The sequence below is a fragment of the Chanodichthys erythropterus genome, chromosome 4 (assembly GCF_024489055.1).
Source record: "Chanodichthys erythropterus isolate Z2021 chromosome 4, ASM2448905v1, whole genome shotgun sequence".
NCBI lineage: Eukaryota > Metazoa > Chordata > Actinopteri > Cypriniformes > Xenocyprididae > Chanodichthys > Chanodichthys erythropterus.
This window is the reverse complement of record NC_090224.1, coordinates 23,158,710-23,173,823: the sequence shown is the minus strand read 5'-3', so window position 1 is coordinate 23,173,823 and position 15,114 is coordinate 23,158,710. Positions and strand designations below refer to the sequence as shown.

Here is a 15,114-nt window from a genome sequence, read left to right as displayed (position 1 = left end):
ATCCAATTTTCCCATCTCATGACTTTCCTTTTATAGGCTTTATTCTATGTATTAATTCTCTCTTTTGAACTATTTTGGTATTAATGTTACATAGTTGCAAATGTATAGATAACTGAAATCACACTGGTAGCATGTTTGGTATCAACGGACTCCAACTTTCGTTTCCTATTTGGAAATTTATGTTACAAGTTACTAACTCTGTGACACATTAGTATTATAAGAATCCAGAAGGTTCTTTTCTCATTCATCCAATCCAGTGTCGTATGCTAATATCTTGCTACAGAACAAAGACTCGTAAAACTTCCCTCCGAGGGGGCAACTCCTTATTGGCTCAGACAAGAGGGTGTGACATCTTCACCCCTTCTATTCACTGATCACAAGATCAAATCTCTCTTTCTCCTCTTCTTTTTTTACTGACAAATGCTGACGTCAAGATGACGCTTTAAGAAGCTAGAAGCTTCTAAGGAACCCCAAGCTTGTGCCAGGCCTCAGCCTAGATCTTCCATTCACCAAAGATCCTCTGAATCCAACTGGTTCTCTTTCATCAAGACAATATCAGCAAAGATTCAACGGGAGCCTCCACAAATTGCATCAGGACAGTTTTAATTCAACTTGGAGAGACATGCAAGTATCAAACTTAGTCTCATTATCGGATACATTGAGTATCCTTACCCCTTTTAAAGAAGGGCCTGTTAAAACTAAACTGATGGTTTGCTCAAGGCTGTTGATCTGCTGAATGTCAAACAATGCTGTAACTTCTTGCTTTCCTGTACTCTGCTTTAGCTCTCTCTCTCTCTCTCTCTCTCTCTCTCTCGGTGAACTGTATGCATGTATGTGTGTGAATGTTAGTTTAAGTGTTTAGTCTAGTTAATAAAGTCTTGTTCATGTCACATGTAAAGTTGTCTGTGTTTTGCGCTCATATGCTGGAGTCCCTATTCATGTCGATCCTGACTACAGGCTTTTAGTAGTACTGTACAATAAGATTGTTATTTCCCATAACCTGGAAATTAACCTTTCTTAGAATTAATAAACAATTAACACAGTGTGTTCATTGGACAACGGGTTAATTGATTGTAATATTAATTTTATTACATTAATTTTATTAACTGATCCAAATATTAATTATAACTAGTTATAATTATACATTTATTTTGAGCTAAATTGCTACAGTACTGAACCGTGCTCCTGATTTTGAAGTCAAGTCAAGTCAAATTTATTTATATAGCGCTTTTTACAATTGGTAATTGTTTCAAAGCAGCTTTACATATTAGAAGCACAGAAAAAAAGAGAAGTGGTTAAAAAATAAGCTGTACAAGCAAGCGTGGTAATATGTAACATATACAAGATGGTGCTACATTAAGCCAATGTCGGCTGACTCCCAGGGGCGGAAAAAAATCCCTAGGAGAAAACCCCAGCGTGCTAGCACTGGGAAAAAAGTCCTAGGAGGGAAAAAACCCCTTGGAAGATATATATAATATATGTAAATGGATATGGAGATCAGAATCTGAATTATACATTTTTAGTATAGAGATTAAAAATACATTATATATAAATATATGTAAGCGGATACGGAGATTAAAAATCTGAATTATAGATGCAGCCAGAACTGGATCTGTAGGCCCATTGTCTCCTGGGCTACGTTGTAGTCAGGTCCAGACACAGGTTCTCCATCTGATCTGGATACGGCCTGGATCCAGCACCCGGCAAACCTCAGGATAAGCAGAGAGACTGATATTAGCGTAGATGCCATTCTTATTCTGATGTACAGGTATATCTAGTGTTATAGGAAATGTTCTCGGTTCCGGCCGACCTAATTATTGCAGCGTAACAATCCTTTAACGGATTTGAAAAATGTTAATGTATTGATAATGTGTTATGTGTATGCACGGGCAAAGAGATGTGTTTTTAGTCTAGATTTAAACTGACAGAGTGTTTCTGCTTCCCGAACAATGCTAGGAAGATTGTTCCAGAGTGCTAAATAGGAAAAGGATCTGCCGCCTTCAGTTGATTTTGATATTCTGGGTATTATCAACTGGCCTGAATTCTGAGATCGCAATAGACGTGAAGGACTATAATGCACCAAGAGCTCACTTAGATACTGGGGAGCTAAACCATTTAGAGCTTTATAAGTAAGTAGCAAGATTTTAAAATCTATACGATGTTTAATAGGGAGCCAATGTAATGTTGACAGAACTGGGCTAATATGGTCATACTTTCTGGTTCTAGTAAGAACTCGAGCTGCCGCATTTTTGACCAACTGTAGTCTGTTTAAAAGCCGAGCAGAACAACCACCCAGTAGAGCGTTACAGTAATCTAGTCTTGAGGTCATGAATGCATGAACCAACTGTTCCGCATTTTAGTCATTGAGAGCATATGTCGGCGGTTTTACAGATACTAGAAACATGACTTTCAAATGAAAGATTGGTATCAAAGAGCACACCCAGGTTCCTAACTGAGGACGAAGATTTAATGGAGCACCCGTCAAGTGTTAGAGAGTATTCAAGGTTTTTTCGTGAAGAAGTTTTTGGTCCAAAGATTAGGATATCATTTTTTTTCTGAATTTAATAATAAGAAATTTCTTGTCATCCAGTTTTTAATGTCAGCTATGCATTCTGTTAGTTTTGTGAATTTGTAGGTTTCGTCAGGGCGCGAGGAAATATAGAGCTGAGTATCGTCAGCGTAGCAGTGAAAACTAACACCATGCTTCCTAATTATCTCTCCTAAGGGCAGCATGTACAGAGTGAAAAGCAACAGTCCTAGTACTGAGCCTTGTGGTACTCCATATTGAACTTGTGATCGATACGACATCTCTTCATTAACTACTACAGACTGATAACGGTCAGATAAGTAAGATTTGAACCATGCCAAAGCAATTCCACTAATGCCAATATAGTTTTCAAGTCTTTTTAAAAGAATGTTGTGATCGATAGTGTCAAAAGCAGCACTGAGATCTAATAACACTAATAGAGAAATACAGCCACGATCGGATGAGAAGAGTAGATCGTTTGTAACTCTAACGAGAGCAGTCTCAGTACTATGGTATGGTCTAAATCCTGACTGGAAATCCTCACAGATATTATTTCTTTCTAAAAAGGAGCACAGTTGTGTTGAAACTGCCTTTTCTAGTATCTTTGACAGAAAAGGTAGATTCGAGATTGGCCTGTAATTTACTAAATCTCTCGGATCTAGTTGAGGTTTTTTAATAAGAGGTTTAATAATAGCCTGCTTAAAAGTTTTTGGTACGTATCCTAGTGTTAAAGATGAATTAATTATATCAAGAAGTGGACCTACGACCTCTGGAAGCATTTCTTTCAGTAGTTTAGTCGGCATTGGGTCTAACATACATGTTGTTGATTTTGAGGATTTGATAAGTTTAGATAATTCTTCCTCTCCTATAGCGGCGAATGATTCTAGTTTTACCTCCCAAAGCGCACATCCATAAGAGATATCCACACAACTCCATGGGGTTAATAAAGGCCTTCTGAAGCAAATCTATGTGTTTTTGTAAGAAACATCCATATTTAAATCTAAAATAACTGGTTTCCGGCAGATGGCCTACACCAAAAGAGTAATCTCTGACCTGACGCAAAATGCAATGACAAACAAGTACAGAGGAGAGCAAAACAAAACATTTTATAGAGCACTCCCACCAAACATGCATTCCTGTAGACTAAACATGTAATATGTAGGCCTTCACCATTTTCACAGATGTGTTTGTAGTTTACACAAATTTTCAGAAAGTTGCACTTTGAAACCAGTTTTCCAAAATTCATTTTTAGGCCCCAGTAAATGACCAAAATGCTTAAATTCAGTTTAGTTGGAACCGGTGTTGTGTAAACAGTCTGTTTATATAGTCCATTCATGATTGAATTAACTTTAGTACCAGGTGTAAACAGAGCCCCAGGTAGCATCCTAGGAGGGAAACTGCAAGTTTACTTCTCAAAGAGAAATGGTCATGAGATAAAAGGACAATTAGTGTTGTACTTGCATTATTGGGGGGGCCCACAAGTGAACATTGACTTTAGAGGGACTTGGGCATGAGTATCAATATGTAGTTTCTATTTTCCATGTAACCTCATTGTTGGACCAATATACAAGTCATGAAAGACCAAACTCCAGTCAAAAACCCAAAGACAAACATGCATTTCACAAACTTTATTAAAACCACAAAATTCATATGACCAGGTTAACTTGTCCACTAGAAACCACAGTTTGCCCACTAGAGATGGTCTTGACGTGCGTGTCTCTTCCTATAAGAGATATGGTAAAAGCATGACGCATTTGAGAATAACTTCTCAGTTCCTGAAGTCAATCTACAGCACTCACTCACTTTTCCTAGCGCAGCTTTGCTCACAAGAGCCAGAAGAGGGATGGCACACCGCTGTACTGCAGTGGATGAAGATCTAACAGAGGGGGAAAGGGTTAAGACCTAGAATTCACTATAAAGAGGATGATTAAGGGTTTGAGACAGACTGCAGAGCATACGGTTTCCTGCAGAGGAGCCAGTGATGATGGATCCACAAATGTAAACATCTTGACAACAAAGCGCTTGTAGTGGGTTGGGAACTGAAGACCAGATGATCCAGTCACTGGAACCAATGTGGTCAGGTAACGGTCATCCTGGTAAGGGCATCTGAAGAGCAAAGAGTCAGTCAGAAGTGCCTTACAGCACACTAGATGGATAAAGACTGACATTACTCACCCATCAACCAGAAGGTCCCACTGGGGTAGACTGAGTGGACTGGGGGTTGATGTCGCCCAGCAGTGTCCCAGCATCAGGACAATGTTGGGGTCGGTCCTCTCCAAAATGCGCACCTCAACATACACAGGCTCCCGCAGGACTTTTGTGACTGGATAATCAGCATCACTGTAGTAGGATGTGTACGCCTCGTCCCCTGAGGAAGAACACTGGTGTTAAACCAGAAACTGCTGCAACCTGGAATTTCAGAAAGGCTTTAGGCATACTTGTGACACTCACCTTCTGCACAGCCTTTGGTGACACACTGACCATTTGCCAGTCTAAGCTCCACCCTGAGGGGTCCAGGAGCAGCTACTGGTGGCGGTGGAGGAACGGTGTTGACCTCCACAACCAGAGCTTCCACAGAAGTACCAGAGTACCTACACTGGAAGAGAAGCCTGGACAACAAACAGTGAGCTTGTAGCATTCGTCATGGATTAAGAAATATGCTGAAGCACACATCACTTACTCAAAGTGACTGTCCCGTGTGATGGAACCAAGTGGTCCAATCCCCACTTCATACGAGGAGGTCATCCGGTTTTCATAAACCACGTATCCACTGTCCTCCTGCAAACAGTAACACTATTGGCATCCAGTCCATTTTAAGCCACAAAACCACAAGCAGCTACTCACCATCATGCTCGTGCCACATGCAGTGACAGGGAACTGGTATATAGCAAAGGAAGGTGTGGATCCCACAGGACTGCAAGGTGGATCGTTTCCACCCAGGAGACGGACTGAATCCAGGCTCAATCGAGGCAGAGTAACATCTCTAGCCACCACCACCACAAACTGACCATCTCTTATACACTGGACAGTCACTGGAACAAGGAACAAGAGCAGATTAATGCTGAGGATCAGGTTAACATGAACACCTTTACATTGACTCACTCTTACCTGCCTTCCCATAGTAACACTGCTGTCCGTTAAAGCAGCAGTTGATAGCTTCACACTCAGCACCACTGATACCAGGTGGTCCACATTGGATCTGCTCATAATCAGCTACAGCACATTTGTCAAGGGGCTCTGCCTGTGCCACTGGCTGCTTAGGCTGGAACTGCGGAGAAAACTGTTGACTAGCTTGTTGAGCTGGTTGTTGAAACCGTTGGCTAGCTTGCTGTTGACTAGCTTGTTGAACTGCCTGTTGAAACTGCTGACTAGCTGGAGCTGGTTGTTGAAACCGTTGGCTAGCTTGCGGTTGACTAGCTTGTTGAACTGCCTGTTGAAACTGCTGACTAGCTGGAGCTGGTTGTTGAAACCGTTGGCTAGCTTGCTGTTGACTAGCTTGTTGAACTGCCTGTTGAAACTGCTGACTAACTTGACTAGCCTGTTGAAACCGCTGAGGTTTCTGTTGACCAGCTTGTTGTTGAGCTGGCTGTTGAAACCGCTGGTCAGTTTGCTGGAACATCAGAGCTTGAGGATTCTGGGGCAGATTACTCAACTGTGGAACAGCATGACAGAAAGCACAAAACCACACACAAAGTGCTAAAGACTGAACAACACACCAACTTCCTGCCATTGTTCAACAGCTAGTCACACTGTTGAGATGCTGCCCTTTGGTCTTTTTCTACTCAGAGTTTGGCTCATTAACAATAATCCCTCCCACTTCATTAACTGTCATGATTCTCCAGACTTGCATGAGTGGGAGTTTATGAAACTGAATGATTCTATTGGTTCTTAAGATTCAGTTGTCCTTTTTTCCACCCTTATTGAACAAACATAAAATCACATATTGTGCTGAATTCAGAATAGTATACTAGTACTATTTCTGCTATAGCAAATTCAGCCTTTATTTTATCCTTGATTAGCTGAATACAGTAGTTGATATTTTGGCAGTTCTGGATTGTTTTTTCTTTGAAACATGATGAAGTTCTCATGGCAACAGGACTGTGAATACAGACTGACTCAAGAGTTTAACATGCAGGTTAACGTTACAATGATATTGTAAGCCTGACTCCACCATAGCTGCTCTATTCTTAACATTTTCATTATGAAATACAGTAATTCATACAATAAAGTCTTTTAATATCCTGCACACACTGGAAGATCAAGATTTTTCAGTATATCCCAATATTTTATGTAGCAGAAGAACTCGTAAAGGCTGTTCTTGCATGGCCACATATGCTCAAGCCCTGTTTACACCTGGTACTAAAGGGATAGTTCACCCAAAAATGAAAATTATCCCATGATTTACTCACCCTCAAGCCATAGGTGTATATGACCATCTTTTAGACCACACAATCAGTTATATTAAATATCCTGGCTCTTCCAAGCTTTATAATGGTACTGTAGCATCTGGACCAATCAGGCACACAACATTATTCAATATATTTAATGAATTACCTATGAACTCACTTTATCAAAGTTCTGTGAACCCATCCCCTAAAACTGCAACCAGCATCCCAAATGTAGCTAGCACACAGGCAGAACTAGGTGGGTGTCCTGTTACAGATATATAGTATTTTTATGATCAGAAAGAATGCTGTGGAGACTAGTGACTCATTCTTTCTGAGAGGGACAAATAAACTCCCTTAATCTTATGTATTCTCTATATAACCACCTGGGAAATGTATAAACCTGTATCCAATTTTCCCATCTCATGACTTTCCTTTTATAGGCTTTATTCTATGTATTAATTCTCTCTTTTGAACTATTTTGGTATTAATGTTACATAGTTGCAAATGTATAGATAACTGAAATCACACTGGTAGCATGTTTGGTATCAACGGACTCCAACTTTCGTTTCCTATTTGGAAATTTATGTTACAAGTTACTAACTCTGTGACACATTAGTATTATAAGAATCCAGAAGGTTCTTTTCTCATTCATCCAATCCAGTGTCGTATGCTAATATCTTGCTACAGAACAAAGACTCGTAAAACTTCCCTCCGAGGGGGCAACTCCTTATTGGCTCAGACAAGAGGGTGTGACATCTTCACCCCTTCTATTCACTGATCACAAGATCAAATCTCTCTTTCTCCTCTTCTTTTTTTACTGACAAATGCTGACGTCAAGATGACGCTTTAAGAAGCTAGAAGCTTCTAAGGAACCCCAAGCTTGTTGCAGGCCTCAGCCTAGATCTTCCATTCACCAAAGATCCTCTGAATCCAACTGGTTCTCTTTCATCAAGACAATATCAGCAAAGATTCAACGGGAGCCTCCACAAATTGCATCAGGACAGTTTTAATTCAACTTGGAGAGACATGCAAGTATCAAACTTAGTCTCATTATCGGATACATTGAGTATCCTTACCCCTTTTAAAGAAGGGCCTGTTAAAACTAAACTGATGGTTTGCTCAAGGCTGTTGATCTGCTGAATGTCAAACAATGCTGTAACTTCTTGCTTTCCTGTACTCTGCTTTAGCTCTCTCTCTCTCTCTCTCTCTCTCTCTCTCGGTGAACTGTATGCATGTATGTGTGTGAATGTTAGTTTAAGTGTTTAGTCTAGTTAATAAAGTCTTGTTCATGTCACATGTAAAGTTGTCTGTGTTTTGCGCTCATATGCTGGAGTCCCTATTCATGTCGATCCTGACTACAGGCTTTTAGTAGTACTGTACAATAAGATTGTTATTTCCCATAACCTGGAAATTAACCTTTCTTAGAATTAATAAACAATTAACACAGTGTGTTCATTGGACAACGGGTTAATTGATTGTAATATTAATTTTATTACATTAATTTTATTAACTGATCCAAATATTAATTATAACTAGTTATAATTATACATTTATTTTGAGCTAAATTGCTACAGTACTGAACCGTGCTCCTGATTTTGAAGTCAAGTCAAGTCAAGTCAAATTTATTTATATAGCGCTTTTTACAATTGGTAATTGTTTCAAAGCAGCTTTACATATTAGAAGCACAGAAAAAAGAGAAGTGGTTAAAAAATAAGCTGTACAAGCAAGCGTGGTAATATGTAACATATACAAGATGGTGCTACATTAAGCCAATGTCGGCTGACTCCCAGGGGTGGAAAAAAACCCCTAGGAGAAAACCCCAGCGTGCTAGCACTGGGAAAAAAGTCCTAGGAGGGAAAAAACCCCTTGGAAGATATATATAATATATGTAAATGGATATGGAGATCAGAATCTGAATTATACATTTTTAGTATAGAGATTAAAAATACATTATATATAAATATATGTAAGCGGATACGGAGATTAAAAATCTGAATTATAGATGCAGCCAGAACTGGATCTGTAGGCCCATTGTCTCCTGGGCTACGTTGTAGTCAGGTCCAGACACAGGTTCTCCATCTGATCTGGATACGGCCTGGATCCAGCACCCGGCAAACCTCAGGATAAGCAGAGAGACTGATATTAGCGTAGATGCCATTCTTATTCTGATGTACAGGTATATCTAGTGTTATAGGAAATGTTCTCGGTTCCGGCCGACCTAATTATTGCAGCGTAACAATCCTTTAACGGATTTGACAAATGTTAATGTATTGATAATGTGTTATGTGTATGCACGGGCAAAGAGATGTGTTTTTAGTCTAGATTTAAACTGACAGAGTGTTTCTGCTTCCCGAACAATGCTAGGAAGATTGTTCCAGAGTGCTAAATAGGAAAAGGATCTGCCGCCTTCAGTTGATTTTGATATTCTGGGTATTATCAACTGGCCTGAATTCTGAGATCGCAATAGACGTGAAGGACTATAATGCACCAAGAGCTCACTTAGATACTGGGGAGCTAAACCATTTAGAGCTTTATAAGTAAGTAGCAAGATTTTAAAATCTATACGATGTTTAATAGGGAGCCAATGTAATGTTGACAGAACTGGGCTAATATGGTCATACTTTCTGGTTCTAGTAAGAACTCGAGCTGCCGCATTTTTGACCAACTGTAGTCTGTTTAAAAGCCGAGCAGAACAACCACCCAGTAGAGCGTTACAGTAATCTAGTCTTGAGGTCATGAATGCATGAACCAACTGTTCCGCATTTTAGTCATTGAGAGCATATGTCGGCGGTTTTACAGATACTAGAAACATGACTTTCAAATGAAAGATTGGTATCAAAGAGCACACCCAGGTTCCTAACTGAGGACGAAGATTTAATGGAGCACCCGTCAAGTGTTAGAGAGTATTCAAGGTTTTTTCGTGAAGAAGTTTTTGGTCCAAAGATTAGGATATCATTTTTTTTCTGAATTTAATAATAAGAAATTTCTTGTCATCCAGTTTTTAATGTCAGCTATGCATTCTGTTAGTTTTGTGAATTTGTAGGTTTCGTCAGGGCGCGAGGAAATATAGAGCTGAGTATCGTCAGCGTAGCAGTGAAAACTAACACCATGCTTCCTAATTATCTCTCCTATATTGAACTTGTGATCGATACGACATCTCTTCATTAACTACTACAGACTGATAACGGTCAGATAAGTAAGATTTGAACCATGCCAAAGCAATTCCACTAATGCCAATATAGTTTTCAAGTCTTTTTAAAAGAATGTTGTGATCGATAGTGTCAAAAGCAGCACTGAGATCTAATAACACTAATAGAGAAATACAGCCACGATCGGATGAGAAGAGTAGATCGTTTGTAACTCTAACGAGAGCAGTCTCAGTACTATGGTATGGTCTAAATCCTGACTGGAAATCCTCACAGATATTATTTCTTTCTAAAAAGGAGCACAGTTGTGTTGAAACTGCCTTTTCTAGTATCTTTGACAGAAAAGGTAGATTCGAGATTGGCCTGTAATTTACTAAATCTCTCGGATCTAGTTGAGGTTTTTTAATAAGAGGTTTAATAATAGCCTGCTTAAAAGTTTTTGGCACGTATCCTAGTGTTAAAGATGAATTAATTATATCAAGAAGTGGACCTACGACCTCTGGAAGCATTTCTTTCAGTAGTTTAGTCGGCATTGGGTCTAACATACATGTTGATTTTGAGGATTTGATAAGTTTAGATAATTCTTCCTCTCCTATAGCGGCGAATGATTCTAGTTTTACCTCCCAAAGCGCACATCCATAAGAGATATCCACACAACTCCATGGGGTTAATAAAGGCCTTCTGAAGCAAATCTATGTGTTTTTGTAAGAAACATCCATATTTAAATCTAAAATAACTGGTTTCCGGCAGATGGCCTACACCAAAAGAGTAATCTCTGACCTGACGCAAAATGCAATGACAAACAAGTACAGAGGAGAGCAAAACAAAACATTTTATAGAGCACTCCCACCAAACATGCATTCCTGTAGACTAAACATGTAATATGTAGGCCTTCACCATTTTCACAGATGTGTTTGTAGTTTACACAAATTTTCAGAAAGTTGCACTTTGAAACCAGTTTTCCAAAATTCATTTTTAGGCCCCAGTAAATGACCAAAATGCTTAAATTCAGTTTAGTTGGAACCGGTGTTGTGTAAACAGTCTGTTTATATAGTCCATTCATGATTGAATTAACTTTAGTACCAGGTGTAAACAGAGCCCCAGGTAGCATCCTAGGAGGGAAACTGCAAGTTTACTTCTCAAAGAGAAATGGTCATGAGATAAAAGGACAATTAGTGTTGTACTTGCATTATTGGGGGGGCCCACAAGTGAACATTGACTTTAGAGGGACTTGGGCATGAGTATCAATATGTAGTTTCTATTTTCCATGTAACCTCATTGTTGGACCAATATACAAGTCATGAAAGACCAAACTCCAGTCAAAAACCCAAAGACAAACATGCATTTCACAAACTTTATTAAAACCACAAAATTCATATGACCAGGTTAACTTGTCCACTAGAAACCACAGTTTGCCCACTAGAGATGGTCTTGACGTGCGTGTCTCTTCCTATAAGAGATATGGTAAAAGCATGACGCATTTGAGAATAACTTCTCAGTTCCTGAAGTCAATCTACAGCACTCACTCACTTTTCCTAGCGCAGCTTTGCTCACAAGAGCCAGAAGAGGGATGGCACACCGCTGTACTGCAGTGGATGAAGATCTAACAGAGGGGGAAAGGGTTAAGACCTAGAATTCACTATAAAGAGGATGATTAAGGGTTTGAGACAGACTGCAGAGCATACGGTTTCCTGCAGAGGAGCCAGTGATGATGGATCCACAAATGTAAACATCTTGACAACAAAGCGCTTGTAGTGGGTTGGGAACTGAAGACCAGATGATCCAGTCACTGGAACCAATGTGGTCAGGTAACGGTCATCCTGGTAAGGGCATCTGAAGAGCAAAGAGTCAGTCAGAAGTGCCTTACAGCACACTAGATGGATAAAGACTGACATTACTCACCCATCAACCAGAAGGTCCCACTGGGGTAGACTGAGTGGACTGGGGGTTGATGTCGCCCAGCAGTGTCCCAGCATCAGGACAATGTTGGGGTCGGTCCTCTCCAAAATGCGCACCTCAACATACACAGGCTCCCGCAGGACTTTTGTGACTGGATAATCAGCATCACTGTAGTAGGATGTGTACGCCTCGTCCCCTGAGGAAGAACACTGGTGTTAAACCAGAAACTGCTGCAACCTGGAATTTCAGAAAGGCTTTAGGCATACTTGTGACACTCACCTTCTGCACAGCCTTTGGTGACACACTGACCATTTGCCAGTCTAAGCTCCACCCTGAGGGGTCCAGGAGCAGCTACTGGTGGCGGTGGAGGAACGGTGTTGACCTCCACAACCAGAGCTTCCACAGAAGTACCAGAGTACCTACACTGGAAGAGAAGCCTGGACAACAAACAGTGAGCTTGTAGCATTCGTCATGGATTAAGAAATATGCTGAAGCACACATCACTTACTCAAAGTGACTGTCCCGTGTGATGGAACCAAGTGGTCCAATCCCCACTTCATACGAGGAGGTCATCCGGTTTTCATAAACCACGTATCCACTGTCCTCCTGCAAACAGTAACACTATTGGCATCCAGTCCATTTTAAGCCACAAAACCACAAGCAGCTACTCACCATCATGCTCGTGCCACATGCAGTGACAGGGAACTGGTATATAGCAAAGGAAGGTGTGGATCCCACAGGACTGCAAGGTGGATCGTTTCCACCCAGGAGACGGACTGAATCCAGGCTCAATCGAGGCAGAGTAACATCTCTAGCCACCACCACCACAAACTGACCATCTCTTATACACTGGACAGTCACTGGAACAAGGAACAAGAGCAGATTAATGCTGAGGATCAGGTTAACATGAACACCTTTACATTGACTCACTCTTACCTGCCTTCCCATAGTAACACTGCTGTCCGTTAAAGCAGCAGTTGATAGCTTCACACTCAGCACCACTGATACCAGGTGGTCCACATTGGATCTGCTCATAATCAGCTACAGCACATTTGTCAAGGGGCTCTGCCTGTGCCACTGGCTGCTTAGGCTGGAACTGCGGAGAAAACTGTTGACTAGCTTGTTGAGCTGGTTGTTGAAACCGTTGGCTAGCTTGCTGTTGACTAGCTTGTTGAACTGCCTGTTGAAACTGCTGACTAGCTGGAGCTGGTTGTTGAAACCGTTGGCTAGCTTGCTGTTGACTAGCTTGTTGAACTGCCTGTTGAAACTGCTGACTAGCTTGAGCTGGTTGTTGAAACCGTTGGCTAGCTTGTTGTTGACTAGCTTGTTGAACTGCCTGTTGAAACTGCTGACTAACTTGACTAGCCTGTTGAAACCGCTGAGGTTTCTGTTGACCAGCTTGTTGTTGAGCTGGCTGTTGAAACCGCTGGTCAGTTTGCTGGAACATCAGAGCTTGAGGATTCTGGGGCAGATTACTCAACTGTGGAACAGCATGACAGAAAGCACAAAACCACACACAAAGTGCTAAAGACTGAACAACACACCAACTTCCTGCCATTGTTCAACAGCTAGTCACACTGTTGAGATGCTGCCCTTTGGTCTTTTTCTACTCAGAGTTTGGCTCATTAACAATAATCCCTCCCACTTCATTAACTGTCATGATTCTCCAGACTTGCATGAGTGGGAGTTTATGAAACTGAATGATTCTATTGGTTCTTAAGATTCAGTTGTCCTTTTTCCACCCTTATTGAACAAACATAAAATCACATATTGTGCTGAATTCAGAATAGTATACTAGTACTATTTCTGCTATAGCAAATTCAGCCTTTATTTTATCCTTGATTAGCTGAATACAGTAGTTGATATTTTGGCAGTTCTGGATTGTTTTTTCTTTGAAACATGATGAAGTTCTCATGGCAACAGGACTGTGAATACAGAATGACTCAAGAGTTTAACATGCAGGTTAATGTTACAATGATATTGTAAGCCTGACTCAACCATAGCTGCTCTATTCTTAACATTTTCATTATGAAATACAGTAATTCATACAATAAAGTCTTTTAATATCCTGCACACACTGGAAGATCAAGATTTTTCAGTATATCCCAATATTTTATGTAGCAGAAGAACTCGTAAAGGCTGTTCTTGCATGGCCACATATGCTCAAGCCCTGTTTACACCTGGTACTAAAGGGATAGTTCACCCAAAAATGAAAATTATCCCATGATTTACTCACCCTCAAGCCATAGGTGTATATGACCATCTTTTAGACCACACAATCAGTTATATTAAATATCCTGGCTCTTCCAAGCTTTATAATGGTACTGTAGCATCTGGACCAATCAGGCACACAACATTATTCAATATATTTAATGAATTACCTATGAACTCACTTTATCAAAGTTCTGTGAACCCATCCCCCTAAAACTGCAACCAGCATCCCAAATGTAGCTAGCACACAGGCAGAACTAGGTGGGTGTCCTGTTACAGATATATAGTATTTTTATGATCAGAAAGAATGCTGTGGAGACTAGTGACTCATTCTTTCTGAGAGGGACAAATAAACTCCCTTAATCTTATGTATTCTCTATATAACCACCTGGGAAATGTATAAACCTGTATCCAATTTTCCCATCTCATGACTTTCCTTTTATAGGCTTTATTCTATGTATTAATTCTCTCTTTTGAACTATTTTGGTATTAATGTTACATAGTTGCAAATGTATAGATAACTGAAATCACACTGGTAGCATGTTTGGTATCAACGGACTCCAACTTTCGTTTCCTATTTGGAAATTTATGTTACAAGTTACTAACTCTGTGACACATTAGTATTATAAGAATCCAGAAGGTTCTTTTCTCATTCATCCAATCCAGTGTCGTATGCTAATATCTTGCTACAGAACAAAGACTCGTAAAACTTCCCTCCGAGGGGGCAACTCCTTATTGGCTCAGACAAGAGGGTGTGACATCTTCACCCCTTCTATTCACTGATCACAAGATCAAATCTCTCTTTCTCCTCTTCTTTTTTTACTGACAAATGCTGACGTCAAGATGACGCTTTAAGAAGCTAGAAGCTTCTAAGGAACCCCAAGCTTGTGCCAGGCCTCAGCCTAGATCTTCCATTCACCAAAGATCCTCTGAATCCAACTGG

The 15,114-nt window shown here is 40.3% G+C and overlaps 2 protein-coding genes across 2 annotated transcripts; both read right to left on the bottom strand.

Moving 5' to 3' along the window:
* Window positions 1-4,190: 4,190 nt before the first annotated feature.
* On the bottom strand, window positions 4,191-6,640 carry LOC137019283 (zona pellucida sperm-binding protein 4-like). The gene is made up of 7 exons (XM_067384569.1): window positions 5,636-6,640; window positions 5,372-5,559; window positions 5,208-5,305; window positions 4,979-5,136; window positions 4,703-4,895; window positions 4,486-4,633; window positions 4,191-4,403 (listed from the first exon to the last, which is right to left on the bottom strand). The coding sequence occupies exons 1-7, from the start codon at window positions 6,255-6,257 to the stop codon at window positions 4,323-4,325; spliced, it is 1,488 nt and encodes a 495-aa protein (XP_067240670.1). The 5' UTR covers window positions 6,258-6,640; the 3' UTR covers window positions 4,191-4,322.
* Window positions 6,641-11,451: 4,811 nt separating this feature from the next.
* Window positions 11,452-13,561, bottom strand: LOC137019284 (zona pellucida sperm-binding protein 4-like). The gene is made up of 7 exons (XM_067384570.1): window positions 12,897-13,561; window positions 12,633-12,820; window positions 12,469-12,566; window positions 12,240-12,397; window positions 11,964-12,156; window positions 11,747-11,894; window positions 11,452-11,664 (listed from the first exon to the last, which is right to left on the bottom strand). The coding sequence occupies exons 1-7, from the start codon at window positions 13,516-13,518 to the stop codon at window positions 11,584-11,586; spliced, it is 1,488 nt and encodes a 495-aa protein (XP_067240671.1). The 5' UTR covers window positions 13,519-13,561; the 3' UTR covers window positions 11,452-11,583.
* Between the last annotated feature and the right edge of the window lie 1,553 nt (window positions 13,562-15,114).